The sequence below is a fragment of the Myotis daubentonii genome, chromosome 13 (assembly GCF_963259705.1).
Source record: "Myotis daubentonii chromosome 13, mMyoDau2.1, whole genome shotgun sequence".
NCBI classification, from domain to species: Eukaryota; Metazoa; Chordata; class Mammalia; order Chiroptera; family Vespertilionidae; genus Myotis; species Myotis daubentonii.
In genome coordinates, this window is record NC_081852.1 from 62,088,916 (window position 1) to 62,116,348 (window position 27,433).

At 55.9% G+C, this 27,433-nt stretch overlaps 1 protein-coding gene across 2 annotated transcripts in view; it reads left to right on the forward strand.

Moving 5' to 3' along the window:
* The window catches only part of ADAM12 (ADAM metallopeptidase domain 12), a 154,555-nt gene that overhangs the window by 45,877 nt on the left and 81,245 nt on the right, over positions 1-27,433 (forward strand). For both annotated transcript variants that reach the window (XM_059661733.1, XM_059661732.1), the window contains exon 3: positions 1,652-1,725. In XM_059661733.1, coding sequence (XP_059517716.1) covers positions 1,652-1,725 — 74 coding nt within the window. The remainder of the gene's footprint in view (positions 1-1,651; positions 1,726-27,433) is intronic.

The window sequence follows — 27,433 nt, forward strand, 5'->3', positions numbered from 1 at the left end:
ATAAACCCGAGGAGGTTTCCATTCTCTTAGCGGGGAATGCCCTGTGGACATGTGAACCCCCAGCATCACCGGGTGCAGGAGGCCGAAGCAGAGCGGATCTGTGTGTGTGTGTTGGGGTGGGGGGCGGGACAGTGGATGTTGTCTTGGGCAAGGACTTTGAATCGCTGACCTGGCTCAGCAGGAGCGAGTGGGAATATTTGACGCCTGTTTCAGGGAGGGAACCCTGGGTAGAACGCAAGTTAAGGAACCTGCCACAGGGGCATGTTCTCGGGGCCGGGCAAGAAACTCACTGGGATTTCAAGGCAGAACAGAGAGTACAGATGCCCGCCTCCCCCTGACAGATGGGCACACGTGGCCTGGGCGTCCTGGGCCGGAGGAGAGGGGAGGAAGAAGAGGTTGGTAGAGCTGTGTGCCCGGGTCACTCATTCCCTCCGTCGCCGGTACTATCTAAGCTTCTGTCACTTGCCTGGCATCTTCATGGACATAATAAACAAGGGGACCCACAGATGACACACTGACGTCCACAAGCAGGAAGGCAGCTCCTTCTTACAAGGAGGCAAGGACAGGAGCCTGGAAGGGAGAACGCCTGGGGGTGGGGTAGGGGCTGTGATTAGACGGGAGGGGTGGTGGTGGGGGGAAGCAAGGCTTCTTTGAATGACTGACATTTAGTGGATTCCAGCGGAAGGGGTGGGAGGAGGGCATCCAGGTAGAGGGGGCGGTGTGGGCAAGGACTCAGAGCTGCAGAGGGGCTCAGTGGGTGGGAGGAGCTGGAGAGGCTGGGGTGGCTGGGAGGAGGTGCGGAGTGCGGGTGTGGAGGGGCGAGGCCAGGCCGGGGGGGGGGGTTTGGGGGGGTTCTCTGGAGGCCACGTGACCGAGCTGACATCTCACTGTTGGTGTGGTTGGGATGCGAGTGCAGGCGCCTTATATGCAAGGGCGGGCTGATCAGGTTGTGTTTTTATTTTATCTTTTTGTTGATTTGATAGAGAGAAACATCAATTTGTTGTTCCCCTGAGTTATGCGTTCAGCGGTTGGTTCTTGCATGTGCCCTGACCGGGGATTGGGCCTGAAAACTTAGTGCGTTGGGGATGGTGCTCTCACCAATGAGCTACCCGGCGAGTGCGCGGTTGTGCTTTTAAAGGCACCCCGGGCTCCCGGTGGAGAGTGAGTGGGAAGGGAGCCAAGGCAGGTCTGGGCGGACCCGGGTCGGCAGGGATTTGCAGTCATGCAGGTGAGAGGTGATTGGGGTCCGAGCTGGAGGGGGGGGACCCGGGACCCGGACAGTGAGCGGTGTGTTTGGATGGGGAAGACGGAGCTGGTGCTCCGGGAGGACCTCTCCTTTTGGACCCGAGCATTTGGGGAAAGAAAGGCGCCCTTTGTGGAGAAGGGAAACCGAGGAAGGCGCTGGTTGTGGGAAGGAGTGGAGAGTCAGGAAGGGGAAGGGAGTGGGAAGGTCAGAACCACAGCCGGTCAGTGCCTTGCACGGTGGTGAGTTTTCCACCCCGATTGTCCTGGGGGCCGGGTCCTTGGAATCGTCTCAGAAGAGCCTTGTTTCCCCCGCTCCGCTGCCGCTGCCGCTGCCTGGGGAGCAGACTCCGATATTGGCAAGCCAACGAGGGATGTTTTCAGCGGACTCTCCCTGTGTGTCTTGCAGAATCACCCAGAGGCGCTGACTTTTCGAATACAACTGGAGAGCGAGGAGCTGATCGTGAATCTGGAACGAAACGAGTGAGTCGCGCTCATTCTTGCTTATCGCATGGCAGGGCCGTTAGGCATGGGAGTGGCAGCTACCGCGTGGCTTGTATTGGCGCTTAGAGGAACAGGCTAGGCGTGGCTTCATGGTCCGCATTTGAATTCGAGGCTGGAAGTAACTTCAAACAGAGCTCCAATGGGAGATAGAAAGCGTGTCGCTCTGCAGGACTGTCTCACTCCGCGGGTCTGGCACGGAGCCCTGCTTTAAGAGCCTGGTGTCCGAGGGGCAGCACCGGGCATCGCCTGCTCGGCCCGTGCCAGTGTCCGCCGCTGCCGGCTTTGGGCAATTGCTGGGTGACAGAAGGAGACTGCTTCCGATGGACAGAAGTGCGTCTTTCCTTGAGAAATACCCAGGGTTCAGTTCATCTTTCTGAGTTTGTCTCCAGTGGTGTGTTTATTTTATCGTTTTAGTTAAAAATAAGATCCCTTTTTAAATAAAATTATGTAAATTTCCAGAAAATGGCATTACAGTGTTCTCCGGAGCACATGGCTACGGTGACACATTACATCCGCCTTCCCGTTGAAAGCTGTCGCCTCACGGCATCAGGAGAAGCCGGGATGTTCTTGAAGCCCTTCGCCCTGTGTGGTGTCCCCAGGGGCGCCTGCCGTCCGGGGGCCCTCGCTGCTCCCTGTGATGGGATCAGAAGAGAGGGCGCTCTCCCGCTGAGCATCTGTACTCACAGCTACAGATCCCTTCCCACGCCCGGAGCCATCCTCTCTCCCACACGCCTGCTGCCTAGGCCACACCCACCAGTGACTTGCTGGGGTTTCTATTGTTTTGTTTTGTTTTTTTGCTGAAACGACAGTTTCCCTGCCCTCCTGTTCCTGGCGTGTTTCCAGCTCCCCATTGTGCTTCTGTGAGCAGTAAACAGTGTGTTTTCAGCGTTTTCCTTGTGACTCCGTCTTAAAATAGAGCTCCGGGCACAGCTCTTGGACAGCCAGGAAGCCGCGCGGGAGCCTGTACGCTGCTTTTGATACGTCTCCCTTAGCTCAGTAAACACTTGCCGGCTCTCTGTGTCCATGTAAGCGTGTTGTGGGATATTTTGGCTTTTGTACGCTGCTGTTTGTATACAGTTTAAAAATATCTCAGTGGACAAAACGAGGTGTTCCCCAGAAGATGGACAGAAAATAAGGCCCCCTTAGTGGTACGTGTCCTTGATGGGGTTTGAGGAGCAGCCAGGGATGTGGGAGGGGCCTCCATGGACGTGGGAGTGTCTCCGTGGGTGTGGGAGCGTCTCCGTGGGTGTGGGAGTGTCTCCGTGGGTGTGGGAGTGTCTCCGTGGGTGTGGGAGCGTCTCCGTGGGTGTGGGAGTGTCTCCGTGGGTGTGGGAGCGTCTCCGTGGGTGTGGGAGTGTCTCCATGGGTGTGGGAGTATCTCCGTGGGTGTGGGAGTGTCTCTGTGTGTGGGGGAGGTTTTTCCGGGGACATAGGAGTGTCTCCGTGGGTGTGGGAGTGTCTCCGTGGGTGTGGGAGTATCTCTCTATTGTCAGGCTGTTGGACGAACAGGGTAAGTAGCATGAGTGGGACCGATCTGGACCTTTGGGTCATCCCACGACTGCAGGTAGAGGAATGGAAATAGACTTACTAAAACCTTAACTTCTTTGTTTTTACTACAAAAGGAGTAAATGTCCAGTGCTGTAAGGAAAAGTAAACAGCCCCCCAAAGACGCCCACGACCACACACAGCCCCGGTTAACACTGTGGTGGGCGTCCATGTAGACCCTTCCTCAGTAAGGTTTGCTCCGCGAGTCTCCTCCGCCGATTACGTCGTCTGTGTGCCATGGGAGAGCGCACTCCTCTGAGCTCTGCAACAGGCACGCCTTCTCACATGAGCAGCCCGTGCAGCCCACCTGGCTCTGTGAGTCGGAAAGTGGCTTAACGCCTGGTTGTGGTTCTCTCTGAAAACGATTTGCCTTTTGTTGAGGCGACAGTCGCATGCACGGTGACTACTTGTCGGTGGCCAGTTTGTATAAAAGGCACTTCCCAAGGTGCCTCTGTGCCCGCTTCCGGTTCTGCGCCGTCAACAAAATTAACTCTAAAGCAGAAAAGCCGGAAGCACCAAACTCTCCTCTCGCTTTATTTCTCTCCTCCCAACCTCACTGTCAACCTACCTGTCGGAGAAACCTGCGGAGGGTGTTAGTGTGTTCCCGTAACAGCCGGAGCTCTACTTCAGTTACACTGCTCATTCCAACTGCAGAGATCCCATCCTGAGAAATAACGTTTCATCCTTAGAGCATGCCAGTAGGTTTGTTGTTGTTTTAAATATTTTTCTTGATCTCAGAGAGGAAGGGAGAGGAAGAGAGAGAGAGAGAAACATCAATGATGAGAGAGAATCATTGATCGGCTGCCTTCCCGCACACCACACACTGGGGATCAAGTCTACAACCTGGGCACGTGTCCTAACCGGGAATCGAACCTCCTGGTTCATAGGTTAACGCTCAACCACTGAGCCACGCCGGCCGGGCCAGTGCTACTGTTTTAGTAATGTGTCACCCCCAATACCTCAGCCTAAGAATATTTTGGAAAGAGGTCACACACACGTCTGTTTTCTATGGACCTCACCTTTGAGACAATGAACACCAAAAAAAAAAAAATCGACAGTTTTTGAAATAGAGTGAAATGCTCATTTGCTACTAGCTCTTAATGCTGTCAGGCACAGAAGGTAACCAGTTATCTCGTCTCAAATAGAGTTCTTAATAGCATAGTCCTTTGCAAATGCATCCAATTAGAGAATTTATCCAGATGAAGCTCCAGGCACCCAAAGCTGAGGGTGTGAGAGTCCTTTTGTATTTAACAAGCAGCACAGACGAGAGCCTGACCCCTGAGGGGTCTGCGGGCCGGTGGTACCCTGGTGGGTGTCCGCCGGCTGGGAGGCAGTCCCATGTGCAGGGATGCTCACTGCAGAATGTTCTCCCCAAAAGGACATCAGTAGGAGATTGGTTCCTGTCTTGTGGGTCAGCTATGAAGTAGAGTGCAGCACAGCAAGGAGTGATGGTGGAGATCTTTATGATTAGAAACAGCGTGTGACACAATAGTTCACGTGGCATCCGGGTCTTGTTTTTTAATTATACGCGGAGCATCTATCTCTGAGTGGTAAGATTATGGGAGACATTTGCTGTCTTTTTTTTTTTTTTTAAATCCTCACGGAGGATATTTTCTCCATTGATTTTTAGAGAGAGTGGAGGGGATGGAGGGAGAGGGAGAGAGAGAGAGAGAGAGAGAGAGAGAGAGAGAGAGAGAGATGGATGTGAGAGAGACACGTCGATTGGCTGCCTCCCACACGTGCCCGAACTGGGCTGGGGATCGATCCCCCAACCCTGAGGTCTGCAGGCTGACACTCTAACCACTGAGCTCACCAGCCAGGGTGACACTTGCTTTCTCGGTTATCTTCACGTTTCACAACCAGAAAACCCTACTATTGACATTAGGAGAACTTTCTGCACCGAAGGGCCAAAGCTGCTGCGAAAACGGAAAACCCGTTAGAAGCAGAGCGCGGACGCAGGCCTGGCTCACGAACGGGACCCGCGGGGCCCAGGGCGGCCTCGGCATCTTCCCGAGGCCGCGGAGCTGCCCACTGAGCGGCAGGGCTTCCAGCACCCAGAGCTCCGCTTCCATGAGAACCTGCTCAGAATCACCTCTGAAGTAAACGTGGTCTCGGCCCCTGGCAGGGACCTCCCCCCCCCCCCCCCCCCCCCCCCCCGGCTCTGCACGAAGCTGAGCTGGCGGCAGTCGCTGTTCCGGGGACCCAGCTTCTCTGCCTTCCAGCACCTTATCGTGCGCAGAGGCTGTGTGCGCGGAGCCGTGATGGAGTTTAAAGAGCGCGGGGCTTCCCGGGAGAAGCGTTTGTCTGCGTGGAGCTTCAGGGCCGCTGTGGAACCGCCGTAACTCGCGGTCCCGGGCCCGGCCGACAGGTGCGCCGTCCGCCGCCTCCTCCTCCGTCAGGATGCTTTATCGATGCCTTATCATCGATGTTTTATCGCCAGGCCGCGGCTCCGAGGCCGTGTCTCCAGTTGAGGGTGATGAAAGGTGATGGCGACACATCGCACCCCCCCATCCCTCACTGTCACGGAGGGAAGGCAGCTGCCGGGAAGTCTGACTCCATCGCCTGGCCCTGACCCGGTGCTCCGCCCGCCAGCAGTGAGACCCGCAGCCTGAGCGGACTCCAGGGCTGGACGGCTGGCAGGGTCCCACGGCTGGGGGCGCTGTGCCTCCTCCTGCATCTCGCGGGAGCTCTGTGACCCCCGTGTCCGTGTTTGTAATGTTGGGCTGGAGTCCAGGCTCCGCCCGTCCCTTTGAGGGCTGCTCTCATGTTAGTGGCAACAGCAAATCCAAGCCACTGTTTCAGCAACAAGCGGGCTCAGACCAGGACCCACGGCCCACAGAGAGCTAGATGCCGGCCGCACCTGCTCAGGCACCCAGAAAAGTAGGAAGAGGACACGGTTCTAGGATTGGTATGAGCCCAGCTGGCGTGGCTCAGTGGTTGAGCGTAGACCTATGAACCAGGAGGTCATGGTTTGATTCCAGGTCGGGGCACGTGCCCAGGTTGTGGGCTTGATCCCCAGTGTGGGGCGTGCAGGAGGCAGCCAATCCATGATTCTCTCATCATTGATGCTTCTTCTCTCTCTCTCCCTCTTCCTTCCTCTCTAAAATCAATAAAAGTCTATTTTAAAAAACAAAACGGGTCTGAAATAGTCACTTTGCTCTCAGTGAGCCGGCGGGTTGCCCTGTGGGATGGGGTGGGCTTATCCTAAGTGCAGAACAAGCGTTTCTTTTTATTTTTTATGACTTTCTTCCTGATTAAAAACACGTGGCAGATAGAAGATGAGACAAGACTGACCCCCACAGCAGGAGAAATATTTCGGGACATGATTTATTTATGTAGAGAGTATCTTTCCCACCCTCCTAAGCCCAGGCCTTCCGTTCCGACGGGCCTAGGTGATGTGGGTCAATTTCTTGGTTTTCTCTGAACATCCGAGGCTCCCCCTGTTAACGCCGAGCAGCACCCACGTGAGAACCTCGGTGCCATTGGGGTTCCCGGGGGGTGGGGCACGGTTTTTATGTGCGGTTTTCACAGAGCGAAGAATTATTAAAATGCTCAGTAAAGTCCTGGTGGCATTTTACTTTTATATTAACAAAATATACAGAATGGTAGGAGGTGGGTTAAATGAGAAAATATGTAATGATGTTAAAAACTTACTAAAAGAATTATTCATACAATTTAATAAATATTTAAAACACATTCAGATTTTGGGTTGAATTTATTATCTTACCAAGTAGGATGATGCTTATGACTTGTAAGCATTGTTATGTTCTATAAACACCTTTTCATCCAAAAGTCTGATTTTACATTTTACTGTCAATTTCCTGTATAGACGTTACCCAAATCTCTTTTTGTTTAGAAAATTACTGATTCAGAACTGATGTGGTTTCCAAAGTAATTTTTGCACGTAGGAACCTAAATAGAATCACTATTGTAGACGGCAGTATATTATTAATTAGTTAATTGATTGGTTAGGCCCTATCATATTCCAGAAAAGATTCACTTTGCTAAAAAACAAAAAACCCCACAAGAATGAATGAATTAATTTACTCCAAATGTATAGAATACCTTCATCTCACACGTACCAGCCTTTGGTATGTCGCTCTGTTTTCAGAGCAGCAGTTCTAGTCCACGTTGACAGAGATGGTGACGATGACCATTGGGGGAAGGGCGATGTGTGCCTGTCATTGCTTTAGGTTTTGTTTTGCTTTTAAGGACGAAGAAGAGTCCGTGAGGGGTCAGGCAGACGCACTGAATCAAGAGGGAGACGTGGACTCTCTGGGGTTAGTGAGCTTTGTGACTTCAGGCGAAACAATCAGCCGCTCTGGTCTCCACGTCTCTCATTGCAATGTGAAGGTCATGAAAATGACCACCTTTTGCCGCCAAAGACAAGAAGTGGCAAAATATTTTGATGAATTGACATTTAAAAAAATTTTATTGATTGATTTGAGAGAGAGAGAGAGAGGAAGGGAGAGAGAGAAAAAAAGAGAGAGAGAGAAAAGAAAGAGAGAGAAAAAGAGAGAAAAGAAAGAGAGAGAGAGGAGAGAGAGAATGAAAGAGAGAAACATTGATCTGCTGTTCCACTTATTTGTGTATTCATTAGTTGATTCTTGTATGTGCCCTCACTGGGGATCAAACCCATAACCTTGGCGTATGGGGACGAGCTACCCGGCCAGGGCCGATATCTTTTTTCTATAATCACTGGCATGGGATTCCTATAAGTAGAGATAGTGAAAGCAAACACAAACATTATATAGAGTGGGCTTTCTCAGGATGTTTCTGTAATTAAATTTCTATATTGATGTGAATAAACCTACATACCCTAATGTGTCATGTGATACAGAATACGGCATAAACATTGCTCATGAACGGTTCATTTGGTTACGTTGAACCAGTAGCCGATGCGCATGCTCAGGGAAGTCTGCCGGTGCAGGCGGTACTTCAGCGACGTCCCAGACACTTCTGCAGGGGGCAGCGCCGCCTGCGCCCGAGAAGGAGCTGTCGGTTTTGATTTAGACACGGAAATTAGGGGTCCTGGAAGGTTTAGATTTGAATGCTAAATCAGTCCAACATGTGTATGTTGGGTATTAAATAGTCTCAGGTTTATTAATGGAGGAAAGGGCTTTGAATCAGAGATATGTTTTGCCATTTTGGTACGAAATACTATCTATATCACAGATCCTGTTCATTCATTCACGTTTCTCCATTAATCCATCCCTTCAACAAACTATGTTTTAGAGATGTGGGGGCTGGGGGCGGGGGAGGCGGGGAGATCAGATAGTCAGTGAATAACACAGGGTTCCTGCTTTGCAAAGCTTAGATCCACCACTTCTCAAACCCGCAGTAAATGGCAGGTTGGTTCGCATTGATTTATAACAAACACTCAGGCTGGGGCGTTGGTAAATGAAGGTCCCTGATTAATGTGACGGGAAACTCAAATAATGCACTGTTCTCCCTCTTCCCATCTGTGCCCTGCCTCCTTCTCCAAAGGAATGAATAACTTTTGCCTTTTATTAAGTATAATCGTAACTGCTTGAAGCCACTGATAGGTGTGTGCATGTGTGTGTCCATCTACATAAGTATACAATTACATATATATTACACTAGAGGCCCAATGCACGAAGATTTGTGCAAGAATGGGCCTTCCTTCCCCTGGATGCCGGCACTGCCTTCGCTCAGGCCGGAGCCGCCTTTCCACCTTCCCACGCTGCCCAGAGGCCTGGAGCGGCTGGGGCGGTGTGGAACGCCTGTGTCGTCGCCATGGCAACAATGCAAGCATCCTGCCCCGCCCCCGGCCACTCGGTGCCTGTGTATACAAATTAACCCGCCATCTTTGTTGGGTTAATTTGCATACCCACTCCTGATTGGCTGGTGGGCGTCGTGAAGGCATGTATGGTCAATTTGCATCTTTCTCTTTATTAATGTAGATACTACATGATTACATGTTGCCTGGTGCCATCCACGGATGGTCTGTTTCTGTGACAGGCCGAAGGAGGGACTCATGGACAGAAAGGGCTGCTCTGAACTGAACCCCCAAGTGGGATGTCCCGTAACAGTACTTTTTAAATATGTAACTGAGTTAACAGGTTAATGTTGTAGCTAGACAGCTGCCTCTCTCCATGTCGTGTGTGTGTGCATATGTGTGCGCGTGTGTATGTGTGTGAGAGTGTGCGTGCATGTGTGTGAGTGTGTGCATGTGTGTGTGCGTGTGTGCATATATATGTGCGTGCGTGCGTGTGTGTGTGTGTGTGTGTGTGCGCGTGTAGATGGGTGGTCAGATGCTCTTGCTCTCTTCTCCTTGTAGGCATGGGGAGGCCGTCTCCTGGGAACCGCCGTGTCCAGCACAGCGGGTGCCTCCCTGCCCCGCTGTCCCAGGCAGGCCCTCAGGAGGCCCCTTCCCTGTCCTGAAACCCAGGCCTCTGGGCACGAGCGCGCTGCTGGCCGAGTCCTCCCCGCGCCCCGGAAGCTGCTGCCTCCGCGTTTACAGCTTCGTCTTCCCCTCGTTCTCACGGCCGTAAAACCAGGACACGCATGTTCCGCCGCCATGGCCGCCGCGGTGGGTAAAAGCCATCGAATCGATTCTCCCGCGGTTGCTGCGGCAGGCCGCCTTCTCCCGTATTTCCCTTTCATTGTTGAGCCTAGAGCTGTATTGAAAGAGCCGATAAAATGTGTTTTAGAAATACAGCCTAGCAGTCCGCGCCCACTTCTCTGCGCGAGAGGGAGCGGGCGAAGGTCACAGGCTCTCACCTTCCTTGTTCTAAGGAGACAGTTGGCTCTTTCCAGTTGATTCGCTCGGACCAGTAGGAATGGCTTTGCTGCGACCAGGGCCGCGCCTGCCCCCTCTGCACCGCGAGGACGCCGCCTTGTCCAAACGGAGCGTGTGGGTCCCGGGCCGCGGCGTGTGGGTGCTGCCGGGATGCTGCGGGCGGTGCCATGAGCAGCCTGGGCGAGCCCCCCGCCCCTTGGCCGAGAGCACCGTTGTCCGACACCATCCCTCCCGGGTCTGTCTGAGCACGGACTGTTGGGTGTTGTGTTCTGCACTCGCCTGGGTCGGTGGCTGCTGGTAGCAGGTGTTGGGGAAGAAGCGGTGTGGAGCGGGCTGTGGGCTCGGGCAGGTGCAGAGGTGGGTGAGGGCACCGGGGCCCGGGGTGGGCGGCTGCTGACACGGGTGGGGGAGTGCTCTGCCAACGGGAACGGGGAGGACCTACTCGCGCAGGACCCCGTGAGCAACATGGCGGGCCCCAGCACCCCACAGCGCCCTGGGCCCCTGGGCCCCCCCCCAGGACCACTTGGGTGGTGTGTGAAGAGAACACCCCCTCCCGTCCTGCCCCCAGGATGTTCTAATGGAAACTGAGTCCAAGAGCGATGAGAGGACCCGAGTTTCCTTGGGGGCGAGAGTCGCCACGTGGTTTCCGGGCTCTGCCGCACAGCAGTGGGCAGGCTCTGCAGCATCTTCCAGAAGGTTCTTTCGTGCACCGGCCACCCGCTGGCTCCCTCCACACGTGGCATCGGCTGCTTAGCGGCCCTGCCTCTGTGGGCTGAGCTCATTCGCAGAGCAGCTTCCCGGAGGGAGAGTGAGGAAGCGCGAGAAGGGCATAAATCTCGCCGACGGAGCGAGTCCGCCCGTGAGTCATCGGGTCGGACGACACAGGCGAGCGGACGAGACGGTGATGCAGACCAGTTGTGAACGGCGAGGTCATGCTGCAGAAATGCGCCGTGCTGACTCAGACGTGCAATGTGTGCATCCCCCCCTTGTTCTCTCTCTCTCCCTCACTCTCCTTCTTTTTTCAATTTTGCAATAACTGGCAGGAGGATAGAACAGCCTTTCCTGTGCCGAGCCCTGGGGGGCCAGGTTCAGGGAGGGCAGGTGTGAAAGGACCCTTTTAACCAGTGAGTGCAGATGCCCTTCGGGGCAGTAATTCTCTGACGGCACCAGAAACATGAACGGTCCCCGGCAGGCATGCCGCCCCTGAGAAAATCCCCACAGCGTCCATTGGAGGCTTGCGAGCATCGATGAGCTTCTCACCCAGCTTTGTCCCAAGGAGGGGACGGTGGACCCGCAAACTCCCCTCCTCTGTGCAGCTGCTACAGGCGGGTAGCTCAGCGCTAAAGGTGGGCTGTGCACTCAGGCAGGGTACTCTGTCCTTGTCTGCCACGTGGTAGCCACGTGGCCTGGGCAGCTCCCGCACCTCCGTAGGCCCGCCTCCTCAACCCAAGAGACAATCAGGATCGCACACCCACTTGATTGACAGGTTTGATGGCAGGCCACAGCTGCAGACGCCGCTGACTTAGCAGAAAGGGGGCCTCTGGGAAGGAGAGGAGTAGCCGACAGAACTAGAGGAAAGCACTGAGCATCGGCTCTTGGGCAGGACAGGCCAGGCCACGCGACTGGTCAGGGTCAGGTGAGGGCTGCCCATGCACCATCCGCAGAGTCATAGGCCAGAGCGAGAGGATCTGTGGTCCATTAGGTCCCCTCCCACCTCCCAGCACCCGCGGCGGGGCGGTGGGGGCGACCGAGTTCCTATCACCAGAGGAAGGAGGCAGGCATCTAAAGGAACTATTTGCGTCATGGGGTAAGTCCTGGCACAGGCCTGCCGCATGGCTGAAAGGAGGTCAGCGGGTGTATATTAGCGATTATCAATTGGTAGCTGATCAATAGTATAAGCTATTCCAAATAAAAAGCTAATGATGCACACACATTCATCAGTACATTTAACATGGGGAAGCGGGCCTGACTAGTATGGCTCAATGGTTGAGCGTTGATCCTTGAACCAAGAGGTCAGGGCACTTGTCCTGGTTGCGGGCTTCATCCCCAGTAGGGGGCGTGCAGGAGGCAGCTGATCTCCCTCTCCCTTCCTCTCTCTGAAAATAATGAAAACATTAAAATAAAATAAAATAAAATGAGGAAGCGGGATAAGATCAGTAGATTATCTCCATGTCAATATCCCCCCTGTGGTGTTAGTATTCTCGAGTGTTAGAAAATGTTACTATTTGGGGAGAAACGGGCAAGATGCACAGAGGATCTCTATAGGATTCCACAGTGACCTCAATGAAAATTTCAGCTAGGAAAGAAAAAAGAAAATTAACGATGACTTCAAAGTTCCAAGCTTTCCCCCCGACTGGAGTTCATTGTTTTTAGTCTCTCCCCTCTGCCTGCCCCGCCGCCCCCCGCCCCCTGCCCCCCAAGTATCAGAAAAATGCTGTTTAAATGGAAGAGTCTGGACGGATTAAACATTCTTTGTAAACATTGGAGAAGAACAGAAGATACAAGACAAGCAAGGCCAGGTCAGCAGATCCCCTTTCTAAGAGTCCTCATTATTGGCCGTCCGATGGCCTGCCTGCCTCACCGCACGTCCACACACGGCCTCCCAGTGAACGTGGAACAGATGCCTGGCTTATCCTGGAGAGCGCCGTTCATTCTCCACGCTTATCTCCTAGGTGCCGGCTTATTTACGTAAAGGTGGGCCCCAGCGCGTCTCAGCTTTGAGGGAGGTTTGTGGGTTTCCTGGCTCCTGGAGTCCCTGTGGATAGATTCTGGGATGATGCCTGGGGTGGGGGTACGCCTCCCAAGGGCTCTGAAGAGCCCCGAGACGAGTGCGCGGCTTCCAGCTCTCTGCGGCCATCGGACGCCAGCACCTGCCCTGGTGGAAGGTGGCATCAGCCACACACCAGCATTTTGCTCATTCCTCCCTCCCTTTCCAGTTCTCTGCCCGTTTATCGGCAGTCCACCCACCGGCATGTGTCCCTGCGCTGAGCCGAGTGCCCCCGAGACCCAGGACGTTGGGGAAACGTGCAGCTGGACCCGGTGTGTGATGCGCGCTGCAGTGGTGACCAGTCACGTGCTGGGGTCCAGCCCCAGCCGGTCCAGGGGTTCCCAAAGGTGTAGACAGAGTCGGCGAAGAAGGAATGACACAGAGACAGCGTTCAGTTGATCAGCAGCCTAGCCAGGATCTCTAGCCAGGATCTCCAGCCAAGTTCTGTTCAGGATCTCCAGCCAGGTTCTGTGTCCATGTTCTCTCGCTAAGTTCTCCAGCCAGGTTCGGTCGCCAGGTTCTGTAGCCAGGTTCTGTCCAGGGTCTTTTGCCATGTTCTCTCCAGCGAAGTTCTTCTGTCTCTAGGTTCTGTGTAGGTTCTGTGTCTAGGTTCTGTGTCCTGTTGTCTTGTTACATCTGTATTTATACCAGTTGATTCCAATCCTATCAATCTCTATTCCAAATGTTAGGGCGTTTCTTATCTCCATTCCAGGGAGTAAAGATTATGTAGCTTAAGCATGATTGTTCGTAGTTAAAGTGATTAATTACCCGCCTGGCACTTAGTTAAGGGGTTTTATTCCCTCCCTAACTTCAGGGGGAAATCCCTACCTGGGGAAACAACCTTTCTCAGAGAGGTGACCTTGGTTAAAACACATAGTGCCAAGAAGGTGAGCAAACATATTAAGAACAGTTTGCCATATATGCCAGGTCCCTTGAAACAGCAAGGATGGACCGGCTCCTGGCAGTCCCGTCCGTGGCGCCGTCGTCCAGGCGCATAACAAAGCGCCAGGCGGGTGTGCGAAGAGGAAACAGAGTCCGGCCACGTGAATGCTGAGCTCCTGCATCCGGATGGTCTGGTGGGTGAGGGCTGCCCGTGGGCGCTGGCTTCCCAAGGCCCTTCTACGGACCTGGAGGCCCCGGTGGATTTAAACATAGTGCCCTCCCCCCATCCCCACCCCCACCCTCACCCCACCCCCACGTGTTCCCTCCGCGGGTCCAGAGGCCTCGGGGAGCAGTCTGCCTTTGACGATTAGCCCTGGTGCGGCTGTGCTGTAGGAGGGGAAAGCCGTTCCGGGATAAAGCCGGGCTCGGAGATGACAGGAAAGGGAGGCAGGAGCGTGTCCGCCTGGAGGAAGTGCGGCTTAGGAGAAGCGAGCTGTGTGGCCCCAGGCCAGTTGCCTAACTGTTCTGCGCCTCCGTTTCCGACGATAAACTAGGGACAGTAATTGTCCTCAGTGGGCGGTTCTGGGAGTGACACGGAGCACGCTGCCTGGCCCGGGAAGCACACCCAGTACTTGTCAGAATTACTGAAGTGCCTGTCCGTGGCCATGCGCCTGGGGTCGGGGCGGTGGTGAGGGGAGGGCAGGGATGTCTTCTGATTGGCCACCCGGGGCCACAGTGGGACCAGCAGAAGATACAGTGGGGGAGGGGAATCCATGGGAAGCATGCCAATGATGGGCTGCCCGGGGGGTGGCGAGGCCCGGGGCTGGGAGGGCCCAGTGATGCCACAGGGCGCCGTGCCCGGGTGAAGGACAGAAGCAGTCCTTTCCGCCGTGCCAGGCCTGCGTGGGGAGCGTCGCTGGTTTTGTTGCTTTCCGAGGCCCAGGGCCCCGGTGAGGATGTGGCACAGAGGCCTCGTTCTGAGAAGAGCACGTGAATCGCGGCCTTTGGTCCTTCCCGTGACGGGCGATGGGACCTGCAGGACCACGATCGCGTGCGGGCTCTGCAGTGGAGCCCGGGGGAGGGAGGCCTCGCCCAAGCACTGGTGCCTCCCGCAGCCTCCCCCAGGGTGCAGCCTTCACCCCCAGAGGCCCTCTGGCCGCAGATCTGTGGTTTGCAGAAATTACGAAGCTCAAAGAGCCCGTCGCAGTCGCTGGGTGGCTGCGGGGCTCGGGAAGCAGGCTTCGTTTTATTTCTTGGATTTTTAAAAAACATTTTTATTGATTTCAGAGAGGAAGGGAGAGGAAGAGAGAAACATCAATGATGAGAGAGAATCATGGATCCGCTCCCTCCTGCACACCCCCCAAGTGGGGATGGAGCCTGCAACGTGGGCCTGTGCCCTGACCGGGAATCGAACCGGGACCTCCTGGTTCATAGGTTAACGCTCAACCCCTGAGCCACACCGGCCGGGCTCCTGTAGAATTTAAAGGAGTTTACTTATAGCGGACAATCCTGAGGCGGAGCTTGAACTTGCCCAGGTCAATAGGTCAATGTGGGCCCCGTCCCAGACACGAGGTGGTGGCAGAGCTGCTTGCACTGCGCTGAGTTTGGCATCACTTGGCCTCGACCGGGAGTGCCTCTGGGGGATGTCGATGGAAACTCCGCACCGTCCGAGTGTTCTGCGGCCCCATGGTGACTGGCGCAGCCCTCTGCTGGCAGGCGAGCCTTCGGGGTGAAAGTCGGGTCTCATTAGGCAGGTCAGTGGGTTCCTCCCCGTGTCAGGGGATTTCCAAGCTCATTTTGACCCCGTGGCAGAGTCTGGGAGAAAAGAGGCTGAAGAGAAGCGTGTTCGGAGCGGCTGCCAATCGGAAATGAATCACAATGAAGAGCAGGCGCCTGAGCCGACTCGGGGACCATGGGGAAACGTTACCAGAATCGTAAACATCTGATTTGCATGAAACTTTTCAGAAACATCGCTTAGCGAGCAAAAACCAGAGCAGGCGGACCGACTCACGTCACGAACCAACTGCCACGACACCAGAGAGCGAGTCAGGAAGACTGCCAGTCACAGGATTTGCGGGAGCCGGAGCTGACCTCAGTCCCGGGCCTGCCCGCTCGGACCGGGGAGTGACCTCGCCCGCTCCCCTTCCCGGAGGAGGAAGCCTCCGCGTGTTGCACAGCTGGCCCCAGGCCACTCTGCGAACGAGGGTCCCAGGCAGTGTCCAGACTCAGTTTAGCTGGCCTTCAACCATCTGCTTTTCCACGACTCCCCTGGCCACAGGGGACGGGAGGAGCCACTTCCTGTCGCAGCCCCATTGTGCGTACAGACGGGAGGCTGAGCCTCGACCCAGTGCACGCGCCCGTGGTGGGCAGGGAGCGGCGTGGCGTTGTGGGGGGGCCCAGGGTGCGTTGTGGTGGGTCAGAGGGGGGCCCAGGGTGCACTGTGGTGGGTCAGAGGGGGGCCCAGGGTGTATTGTGGTGGGTCAGAGGGGGGGCCCAGGGTGCACTGTGGTGGGTCAGAGGGGGGCCCAGGGTGCGTTGTGGTGGGTCAGAGGGGGGGCCCAGGGTGCGTTGTGGTGGGTCAGAGGGGGGGCCCAGGGTGCACTGTGGTGGGTCAGAGGGGGGCCCAGGGTGCGTTGTGGTGGGTCAGAGGGGGGCCCAGGGTGCACTGTGGTGGGTCAGAGGGGGGCCCAGGGTGCGTTGTGGTGGGTCAGAGGGGGGGCCCAGGGTGCACTGTGGTGGGTCAGAGGGGGGGCCCAGGGTGTATTGTGGTGGGTCAGAGGGGGGCCCAGGGTGCACTGTGGTGGGTCAGAGGGGGGCCCAGGGTGCACTGTGGTGGGTCAGAGGGGGGCCCAGGGTGCACTGTGGTGGGTCAGAGGGGGGCCCAGGGTGCACTGTGGTGGGCCAGAGGGGGGGCCCAGGGTGCACTGTGGTGGGTCAGAGGGGGGGCCCAGGGTGCGTTGTGGTGGGTCAGAGGGGGGCCCAGGGTGTGTTGTGGTGGGTCAGAGGGGGGGCCCAGGGTGCACTGTGGTGGGTCAGAGGGGGGGCCCAGGGTGCACTGTGGTGGGTCAGAGGGGGGGGCCCAGGGTGCACTGTGGTGGGTCAGAGGGGGGGCCCAGGGTGCACTGTGGTGGGTCAGAGGGGAGGCCCAGGGTGCACTGTGGTGGGTCAGAGGGGGGCCCAGGGTGCACTGTGGTGGGTCAGAGGGGGGCCCAGGGTGCACTGTGGTGGGTCAGAGGGGGGGCCCAGGGTGCACTGTGGTGGGTCAGAGGGGGGCCCAGGGTGCACTGTGGTGGGTCAGAGGGGGGCCCAGGGTGCACTGTGGTGGGTCAGAGGGGGGGCCCAGGGTGCATTGTGGTGGGTCAGAGGGGGGGCCCAGGGTGCACTATGCGGATGACACTGACTAGAAGTGCAGATGCTAATAGAAAGCAGAGTGTCTGTGGGCAGTTCTGTGTTGTTTTAGATTCTCCACAGGCAACGTCCCTTGGCCTGGACGAGGCTCCCACACCCTGGGGTCCCTTCCATCTATTGATCTGCTGCGACCCCACCCTCCCTACACCCTCCGGGGCTCCTCCCTGACCCTCCCTCCTCCTCAGGCGGACTCCCACCCTCCCCCATTCCTCCCCATGGCACGGACCTGTGTCTCCAGATCAGCCCCGGGACTTCTAGAATCTAGACTGTCCATAGGCTTCTGTCCCACAGGCATTCCGGTCGCCGTGAACCCAAACCAAGCCACAGCCTGGCTCTCCCTCCTGTCCATGCTCCCTGCACAGGCGAGGAGGGAGGAGGGAGAAGGGGAGGCTGGTGGGTGGGAGCCGGAGCCGGAGCCGAAGCCGGGACGGGCAGTTCTGCTTAGAAGGTGGGTGTTACTAAGGCACATCTGTGTGTAGGGAAGGACCCATCCGCTGGAGGCTTTCCCCACGAACGCCCTATTTCTGCTCCTCTGACTTCCTGCCTCCCACGAGATTTTTAAGTTCCTGAAAAGGCATCGCTGTTATGAAAACACTGGGAGAAGGCGGCCAAATGTTGCAACACAGAAAAAAGCAAACCCAGTGAAGAACTTTCTAGCAAAGTTTCCATAACCTCAGCTGAGGGAGCGGACTGTCCTGCCCCAGCAAACCTCGGCCTCCGGAGGATGGAACAAACCGGTTTTAAACTAAAGCTGTCCGGGTGCAGGGATACGGAGACTTACCGTGCGCGGCGCACCAGCCGGAGAGCACGCGCTTTCATTACCAAGAAATGAAATTTCCTATAAATTGATGTCTGTCTTACTTTTTTTGTTAATCCTCACCCGAGGATACTTCTCCACTGATTTTTAGAGAGTGGAAGGGAGAGGGAGAGACAGAGAGTGAGAGAGAGAGAGAGAGAGTGAGAGAGAGAGAGATGTGAGAGAGACACATCGATTGGTTGCCTCCCACACACGCCCCGACCAGGGCCAGGGATCAAGCCTGGAACTGAAGTGCGTGCCCTTGACCGGGATCAAACCCGGGACCCTTCAGTCCACGGGCCAACACTTTACCTACTGAGCCAAACCGGCTAGGGCTGATGTCTTATTTTCTTAATGCGATGTTTTCAGTTGCTAAAATTCAACCTATAACCTTTGAAAACACAATTTACATAGGACAAAATTCCATAGATTGTATGTATATCCTCAACATAAAGGTAAAGAAAAAAAAAAACTCTAAAGGCGATGAGGGTAATATTTAATTAAATAAAAATTTGAAGTTCACTGACATTAACATATAAAAATCAAGGTCAGCCCAGCTGGTGTGGCTCAGTGGTTGAGCATTGACCTATGAACCAGGAGGTCACAGGTTCGATTCCCGGTCAGGGCACATGCCCGGGTTGCGGGCTCAATCCTCAGTGTGATTCTCTTTCATCATTGATGTTTCTATCTCTCTCTCCCTCTCCCTTCCTCTCTGAAATCTATAAAATTATATTTAAAAAAATTAAGGTCAAAGAGCAAATGATACACTGGGAAAAGAATTGTCAGCGTGAACTTCATGAATCAAGAAACAAAAGGCGTTCACACTAAGATGAACGTTAGCTTGGTAATCACGAGAAAGCACGAATCCCCCGTGGCTGTGTGGGAACACACATGGATTTATACTCAACTGCATCCTCACTCGAGGGACCGTGGCATTTATCAGCTTGGCAAAGACAAAAGAGACATTCCGCGTTGATGAGGTTTCGGGAGAGTGGGCGGAAGGGAGGAAATTTATGCACCCTTTGGTAGAGCAGTTTGGCAATAAATATTAAAACTATTAAACCTATTTATACCCTTTGACTCAGCAATTTCACATCAGGGATTTATGCGAAGGGAAGTAGCTAATGTGTATTCATTGCAATGTGGCTCTGGTTTCACTGAAGATGCGCTAGTGAATAGTAACTAAGAGTCGGGAGCAGTGCTGGGCGCAGGGGAGATCACGGGCGGGGTGGGGTGACAGACCCCCTGCTTGCCCTTCCTCTGGACCCGGATCTGAGCCGCAGAGAGGCAAGTGGCCGTGACAGCCCACGGCAGGAGTGCTCGGGGCTGGAGACCACGCGGAGGCCACACACCAGTCCTGCGCTTCATGGGAGAGGAGTGGGGAGCCCACAAAACAGAACAAAACAGGCAGCGCTCCGCCCAAGCCACAGGGTGAGAGTGTGTGTGTGTGCACGCGTGTGTGCATGTGCATGTGTGTGTGTGTGCATGTGCGTGTGTGCGTGTGTGTGCATGTGTGCGTGTGTGTGTGTGTGCGCGGACTCCGAAGGAAAGTTCCTTTTACAACTGGAAAAAGAAAGGGGGACTGAGGAATGGGGAAGGAGAGAGAGAGAGAAATAGAGGGTGGGCGGGGGGACACAGGAGAGAAATCGCGGGTAGGTTGACCCTTAACCACTGAGCCACGCTGGCCGGGCCCTGTTCCCTTCCTTGCGTGGGGTTTGTACGGCCAAGACCGACAGCCGTGATGTCCACGGAGAAAGGATGACACCTGTGCCCAGTGAGAGTTCATGTGCTCAGTGCCAATCCCCCCAGTGGAAGGGAAAGGGCAGGGGCTGTGACAGGCAGGCAGAAGCCGAAGTGTGAGAAATGCTTCTTTGAAACCGAAATCGGATCTGGGTCCGATTAGACAAAGAAGGAAGCAGGCGCTCCTGGTTCAGGTGCCCCGGCTCCTTGGAATTGCACGGATCAGAGGCCAGATACGTCCCCCGGGCGGCCGCCTCTCGATGGCAGGACCTGGGACACATAGGCCAGAAGCTGGTGGACGAGGCACAGGAGGGCACTGGGTGTCCGGAGGAGGTCTCTGCGGGAGACGTGGCCGCGCCACGCCCGGAGCCTCCGGGAGCGGGAGCGATGCGTGGGCGTGAGGGTCGCTGCCCCAGGCCTTTCCTCGGCCCGGGTGGGCGGTGGAAACTGTCCTCTTGCAGGTCTAGCTTCTCCAGATCGGAGTCTGCGTGGAGGAGGCTGAGGCTCCGAGGGCAGCGGGGCAACGTGCAGGGCAGAGCGCATGAGGCAGGAGGCTGTTTGTTCGCCTGTTTCTCGCCTCTGAGGCTCCACAGTGTGAAAGCGCACGAACCCAGCAGCCTCTCCCGGAAACCGAAGTCGCTGCCGGGAGGCCTGTCTGCTCTGTGGATAGAAAGCAGCCCGGAAACGCGGTGAGGGCCTGAAGGCGGAAGGTGTGGGCAAACGATGGGTCGGCCTTCCAGGCAGAGCCCCGGAAGGAACGCCAGTGAGTCTGCCGCACGCCCGCCCTGTCTGTGGCGGCCGGGACACAGGGACGGCTGAGAGACGCCCAGCCCAGCCCGTGGGCGGAGGGCTCACTGTCCAAGAGCCCAAGGGATCCGCACGAGCCTCCTCCATCCCAGAGGAGGACTGGCTCAGGGGGGCTAAGGCGTTCCCCCAGGACGCACAGCGAGGGCGGAGGCCACCCTGCACCCGAGAGCTTAGTTCCATGTGAGACCTCAGAGGCTCACAGGCCAATGGCCCCACACAGGGAGCATTTTCAGGGGGGAGGGCTGGGCGGCAGAGCTTCACACCGGCCTGTTCTCTGCCTCGTGCAGGGGCCTGGGATGTGCAGTCAGTGACCCGGGGCCTGTGGCACTGCCGGGCTGTTTTCTCTTTCCTTTTCCAATGACAGCCTCGTAGATTTAGGACGTTTGCTTTTCTGCCTGTAGAAACCTACGGGACTGGTTTTGGGGGTTTTTCTCAGTGACCTCGATTCCCGCTAACCTGAGTTCATCTTTTTGAAGATCACGTGTACGTAGCAGGGTCCTTAGGTAGCGGAAGTTTAGCCTTTCAGAGTCATCGCGCTGAAATGCATCCGTCTCCCCGTCTCTTCCATTGCACAAGGATTTTTACTTGCTTTCCTCGTTTCATCAGCGCAGCTCCACGGATGCCGCGGGTTTGGGGTTCTGGGCCTCAGACTCTGAACGCGGAGCTCCCATCAGAGGGGGAGGAGCAGGAAAACCTCCTTCCTGGTCACCTGGGCCTTTGGGTGAAACCCCCGCGGGTGGGAGGCGGCGGGGAAGACTCCGGACCCAGACACCGCGTGTGGGCGCAGAGCACCTGCAGCCTCGGGGGCGCGAGTCAAGGATCATCTTCCAAAACCTGGAATTCTCTCTTTGGCCCAAGAAGGCGTCCTCTGGGCTCCTGCCAGGACCACCGGGGGCCTGGCCCGGTTCCAGGGAGGGGCGGCCGACCGACCCACGAAGCCCTCGGGGGTTTTGATCGCTGGTCCACCTTCCGAGCAGGCGGACCAGAGGCCCCTCATGACGGAGGGTCCCGGTCACAGCCGAGGGGCGAGGCGGTTCACGCTCAGGGAGGGAGCTTTCGATCCTGGAGGGGAAGCGTTTCCTGGAGTTACTCAGGCCCAACCGCTCCGAGGCTGCAGCAAAGGATGCTCCGGCCGATTTCCGTGATGGACAGCTCGCGCTGCTGGAGCGGCCGTTGCCGGGGAACTGAGAGCTCCCGGCTGGGGAGCAGTCGGACACGGATGGCCCGGCCTCGCCAGCGGACTTCGCTGCGCCCAGTGCGTCGTTTAGCTTTGCGGGATCCTCTCAGCCCGGAGCGGTCTTCGCCGTGGCCTGTCCACGGGGTGGAGCGTGGTCTCCCGGTTCCCACCCGATGTCCTGAGCGGAGCAGGCGGTCGGGACGGGTGAGGCGGCGTCCTCCGCAGGACAGGGACCCGTGGCGTGGGATGTTGGGGGTGTCGCCGTCGCCTCCCTGACCATCAGACTGTGCCAAAGGAGCAAGCTCTGAGCAAACCTCTGTAACACCAGGCGTCAAGCAGGCGGGGAGGGGAGCACGGCAGAGGGAGGGAGCGGCTGGGGCACGGTTAAGGCGCCGCTCTCAGCAAGACCGTCCGCTAGAGGACCGCCCAAGCGCTCTCACCGGTCAAAACATTGACGTCTGCTGGCCGGTGTGGCTCAGTGGTCGAGCGTCGACCTAGGAACCAGGAGGTCACAGTTGGATTCCCGGTCAGGGTACAGGCCCGGGTTGCAGGCTCGATCCCCAGTGTGGGGGGTGCAGGAGGCAGCTGATCAATGATTCTCTCTCATCATTGATGCTTCTATCTCTCCCTCTCCCTTCCTCTCTGAGATCAATAAAAATATATTAAAAAATATAAAGAGCAACGATGGCAGCCTCTCCAAGCCCCCCTGCCCCCACCCCAGGATACCTTTTATCTCAGTCAACAATGGAGATCGCGCGTCAGAGCCGTATGCATCCCACATCCGGAAACATGGCACCTGTAGCCCCCCAATCCCGCCCACAGGACGGTGCCCTGAGCAGCACCTGAGTCTATTAAACATGCGCTACCAGAGCGCATTAGAGCTCATTGGGATGTTTCTTGGAAGGCGAGCTGTCCACTCTGTTTCCTGTGAGTGGTGTCCTGTTAACACGTGTGAGGGTTTATGGCATATTGTTGTCATCTTATCGGACAATCTGTTCTGGAATTTGACCTCTAACTCCCGAGGGGTGCTGATGGGAGATGAGCGGAGCGAGCACATGGGAGAAGAGAAGTGTTTGGGTAACTGTAACTCGCAGCAGCCGTATCCTTCCTAGTCCACAGTCCGGAGCGACATAAACTGTAAAGTGTTGCAAACATGTGAGGAGCCACCAAAGAGATGCTACTTTAGCGGCCAGTTGCTCCCCGAGGTAGGGTCGCCGGAGCGGAAGCAGCTAGAGCCCAGACGAAACCCTCCCCACGGAGGCATCTGAAACCGGGGGGGATATTTACAGGGCGCAGATGTGCGCTGAGATCATCTCTGAGAATTGTCCCCCCTGTGACCATTTTAACGGGGTTTCACATAAAGTACCGGCCTCGCCAGGAGGCACAGGAACCCTCTGCTTTCCCGGGGCCGCCCTCCCCATCCTCTAGTCCCAGATCACAAATGCCACCTGCAGTGGCTCCCGGTGCATGTGCTGAGCCCCGCTTTCCTCCTCCCTGTCTCGCAGACATGTCGAGCCTCTGGGAGAAACGAACGCCGCACACTGCAACCCGCTCTGAACTCGGAGCACCCACCCCGTGCTCGTTTAACCGTCGGTACTAGCCAGACAATCTCATCACCATTAGCACGGGTTCTAGCAGATACAGACAAACATCCTTTAGGAGACAAAGATGTCTTTTTGGTTTGGTTTTGTTTTTTAATATATTTTTATTGATTTCAGAGAGAGGAAGAGGGAGGGAGAGAGGGGTAGAAACATCAATAAGAGAGAATCATCAATCGGCTGCCTCCTGCACGCCCCCTACTGGGGACCAAGCCTGCAACCTGGGCAGGTGCCCTGACCAGGAAATCGATCGGTGACCTCCTGGTTCATGGGTTGATGCTCAACCACTGAGCCACACTGGCCGGCGAGAAAGATGTGTTTGGGGACAGCAGGTAGTGTGTGTGTCCACATTGGACTGAATACACGTGTCCCGGTAGCAGGAGGCTGTGTTTCTCCTCTTTCCTGTGATGTTAGGATTAATTTAACTCCCTGGCCCAGTGGTAAGGGGCTCAGCCCTTGTACTTCAATGCTTGCGTTTGAAGATGTTCCCCAAATTGGAGCAGTGTCTCTCCTGGGACCAGGCGGGAGGATGGCCCGAGTGAGTGCAGTGGAAGGGCTTGCTGCTGTTCTGGATTTAGGGCCTCAAAGTCTTCCGGAGTCAGCATTTCTGCGTCCCTGGAGAGCTCTCCGAGAAAGGATGAGGAAGAAACCCAGCGGCTGTTGCTACAGACCGTGGTCCGAGCTTGTAGACGGACCCTGGTCCCACCTTCCCCCGATAAAGAAAGCTCACCAGCGACACAGTCGGAGACTCCAGGCCCAGACCCCGGCGTCTGGGTTAGCCCCGGCTGCTGCGTTTCAGGTCGTTGCCGATGCTGCTTCGGGGGGTGGGGCAGAGGCGTTGCCTCGGCCGCATGCGGTCTTGCTGGGGAGGCTGGACCACAGCCGTCCCGGGATTTTTAGACTATGATGTGTGATTTCTTTTTAAATGTGGATGAGTGTATATATTAGTGTGCATTCTTGGAATTCACCCAGACACCAGGGATGTTTTTGCTCAGAAAACCGATCATCTGGTGACCAGACTATCTCCAATGTTAAAAAATCTGAGCTTAGCAACAAGGAAGAGGAATCTGGGCTCCGTGTGCTGCTCCGTGTTCCCTGAGCGGCAACACATGTCCGTGTCCCAGACCCGCCAGGAGCGCGGTACAGCGACGGTGTGTGTGTGTGGGGGGGGGGGGGGGCGGGGAGCAGACGTGCAAGGAGTGTGCAGACTCAGACACGGTGTCGGGGCCTGGGTTTCGTCTTCGCTTCTGGAAAACATCGTGTGAGTGGGCAGTTCACCTCCCTGACACCAGGTGTCCGCTGGGCCTGTGGGAGGCGGTCCTTTCCAGGACTTCCTGTGTGACAGACAGGCCACCTTTAACACACGTGCTCTCTCCTGCATTGGTCTGGATTGAGGTGAGCTGCCAGAATTGGTCACCGGTCCATGGCTGTGGGTGGTCCCATTCATTTAGGTTCTACAATGGTCACTGATGTTAAATTAAGTGTGTAGCCAACCTATTGAAAGTGGTTTTTTTAAAAAAATATATATTTTTTTTATTGATTTTAGAGAGGGAAGAGAAAGAGAAGGAGATAGAAACATCAGTGATGAGAGGGAATCATTCATTGGCTGACTCCTGCACACCCCCTACTGGGGATGGAGCCCACAACCCGGGCCTGTGCCCTGAGTGGGAATCAAACCCTGACCTCCTGGGTCGATGCCACGCCGGCCGGAAGAAAGCAGGTTCTTGTGATTAAACTCATTAAACTCGAGAGGAATGAAGCTGACCCAGCCTACAGGGCTGGTGGCTTTGGAGTGTGTGTGTGTGTGTGTGTGTGTGCGTGTTTCTGTGCAGGCAGAATTCCTTCGGGTGTTAGGGGGTGGAAAACCACTCGGCCTGCTTAGAGGAGAGGGGAGACGGTTCTGCACCGCGTGCCTGGTGAGCGGGGTGCCAGTTGCTTTGGGCACGGCCGCCGCCAAGGGCTCGGGTGACCTTGGGGCCCTGTCTCCCGCCGTGTCGTGGTTGGGTCTCCCGCTGGGACGGTCAGGAAGGCTGTGAGCATCCCGCACCCCCACTCTCACCTTTGGAACCTCAGGGGAAGGGTGTCCGCTGCCCCAGGGTCTCGCAGCAGAGTCTTGAGGGGGCTGCCCACCGGCCTGGGTTCAGCACGTGCCCCTCCCTGACCCATCGCTGTAGCCAGGAAGCTGGTGTCACTCTGCCCAAGCTTGGTTTTCAAGACGATTCCTGTGAGTGTGGGTGGGGTCAGAACCACCTGATGCATTCAGAATAGAGTAACGGTCCGTTGGAGTGCGGGGCTAAGGGACCAGCAGGAGGGGAGGGGGAGGATTGATGGATAAAAGGGAAAGGATGATGGGAGCAGCAGCGGTGGAGGTGTGAAGATCGAACCTGGATGAGATGCATTGAAAAGATATCCAGCAAGCATTTAAAATCTGTAACACACACCCGGCCGGCGGGGCTCAGTAGTCGAGCATTGACGCATGAACCAGGAGGTCGCGGTTCGAATGAAGTCAGGGCGCAGGCCCGGGTTGCAGGCTCATCCCCAGTCGGGGCCGAGCAGGAGGCAGCTGATCCATGATTCTCTCTCGTCATTAATGTTTCTCTCTCTCTCCCCACTTCCCTTCCTCCGTGAAATCAATAAAAATATATTTTTTAATAAATAAAAGTAAAAATTGAATGAGGCCCTTCAGTCCAGTGGCAGGTACTTGATGCTTCGATAGAGTTTATGCCCAAACTCCTTTCCTCGCGGACTTCCGTGAGCACGTGTGTTTGTGTTTCTATATTTGTTCAAAAGAGAACCCCTGAAATCTGTAAAACATCATTTTCCTTGGCCGAAGCACACCTACATTCCACAGGAATTTCACTTTACTTGCTTTTTATAAAACACAGTTAAAACGCCTGTCGCGGTCTTACCTTCGCTTTGCTATTAGTTACAGTTGGACAGGGACATTTTCTCTCTCTCTTTCTCTCTCTCTCTCTCTCTCTCTCTTTCTCTCTCTCTCTCTCTCTCTCTCGTTGCAATTCTTTGGGGTAGATGATGGGAGGATGGCATATAGCATTCATCCTCGTATCGAAGGGAGAATGCTCTCTAGGGCCTGCTGGGAATGACCGTGACGCTGACCGATGGGATACAGTCACCCTCCTGTTCGGTGTTAAGGTGAGAAGCACCCTGCCAGCGTTCCCCGCGGCTTTTACCTTATCAGCCGCCGGCCCGCCGCCCTCTCCCTCTCTCCTTCTGTTTGCCGGCTCCTTCCCTGAGGAAAAGTGGAGCCAGGCACGCATCTCATTGTGCTTCACAGATGTTGTTCTTTACAAATCGAAGGCAAAAGCCTCCACTCACGGGAAGATACTGACTCGCTTCGTGGCAGCGCCGGCTTCGTGGCGGAGGTCTGGCACCAAGCCCGCCATGTCTCTAAGGACACGGGGCTTCCACGGGACATGTCCAGTTACGGGTGTCACAGTCCAGGCCCTGCCCGGGTGCTCAGTTGATTGGAGTGTCGTCCCAGTATGTCGAGGTGGCAGGTTCGATCCCTGGTCAAGGCACATACGAGAAGCGACCAATGAATGCGTAATGAGTGGAACACAAATCTCTCTCTCTCTTTCTCTCTCTCTCTCTCTCTCTCTCCCCCCCCCCTCTAAAATCGATTAAAAAAAAACACAGATGCCACAGTGTAAGGGCCTTTTATCCAAGACGTTTGGCGGTTGAGATTTACTGTAGAAAAATGTTACAGGAACCAGTGCGAAAGTTTGCACGTATTAGTGAGATCACATGGTGTCTGCAGAGGCCAAGGGAGGGGGAGGAGGGTGGGTGAAGGTGGCAACTGGGGGACGTCTGCAATAGTGTCAACATGAACATTTTAACGAAAAGAAGTTTACCCATAATTCCCCAGGGTTCTACCATCGGCAGCCTGTGAGGTAAGGGGGAGATGTCGAATGGAGACGTGTTTCCCTGCTGTGGTTGGAGGACTGAGGCTCAGTGTGACCCTCGGGACAAGGCCCGGGCAGCATCGCACAGAGTCCCGGGCTACGGCACTGCCGGGCGGGACCTCGGTCAGCGGGAAGCCAGGAGCCCTGCGGCCCAGCGCTCAGCGGTGAGGAGGCGTCCCGGGGCCCCGGCTCCCTGCCTCCGCCCGCCCCGCGGCCTCGCCAGGAGCTGGTATTTTTAGCCGAAGGTTCTGCTTTGGAGCTCAACTGCAATTTTACTTTCA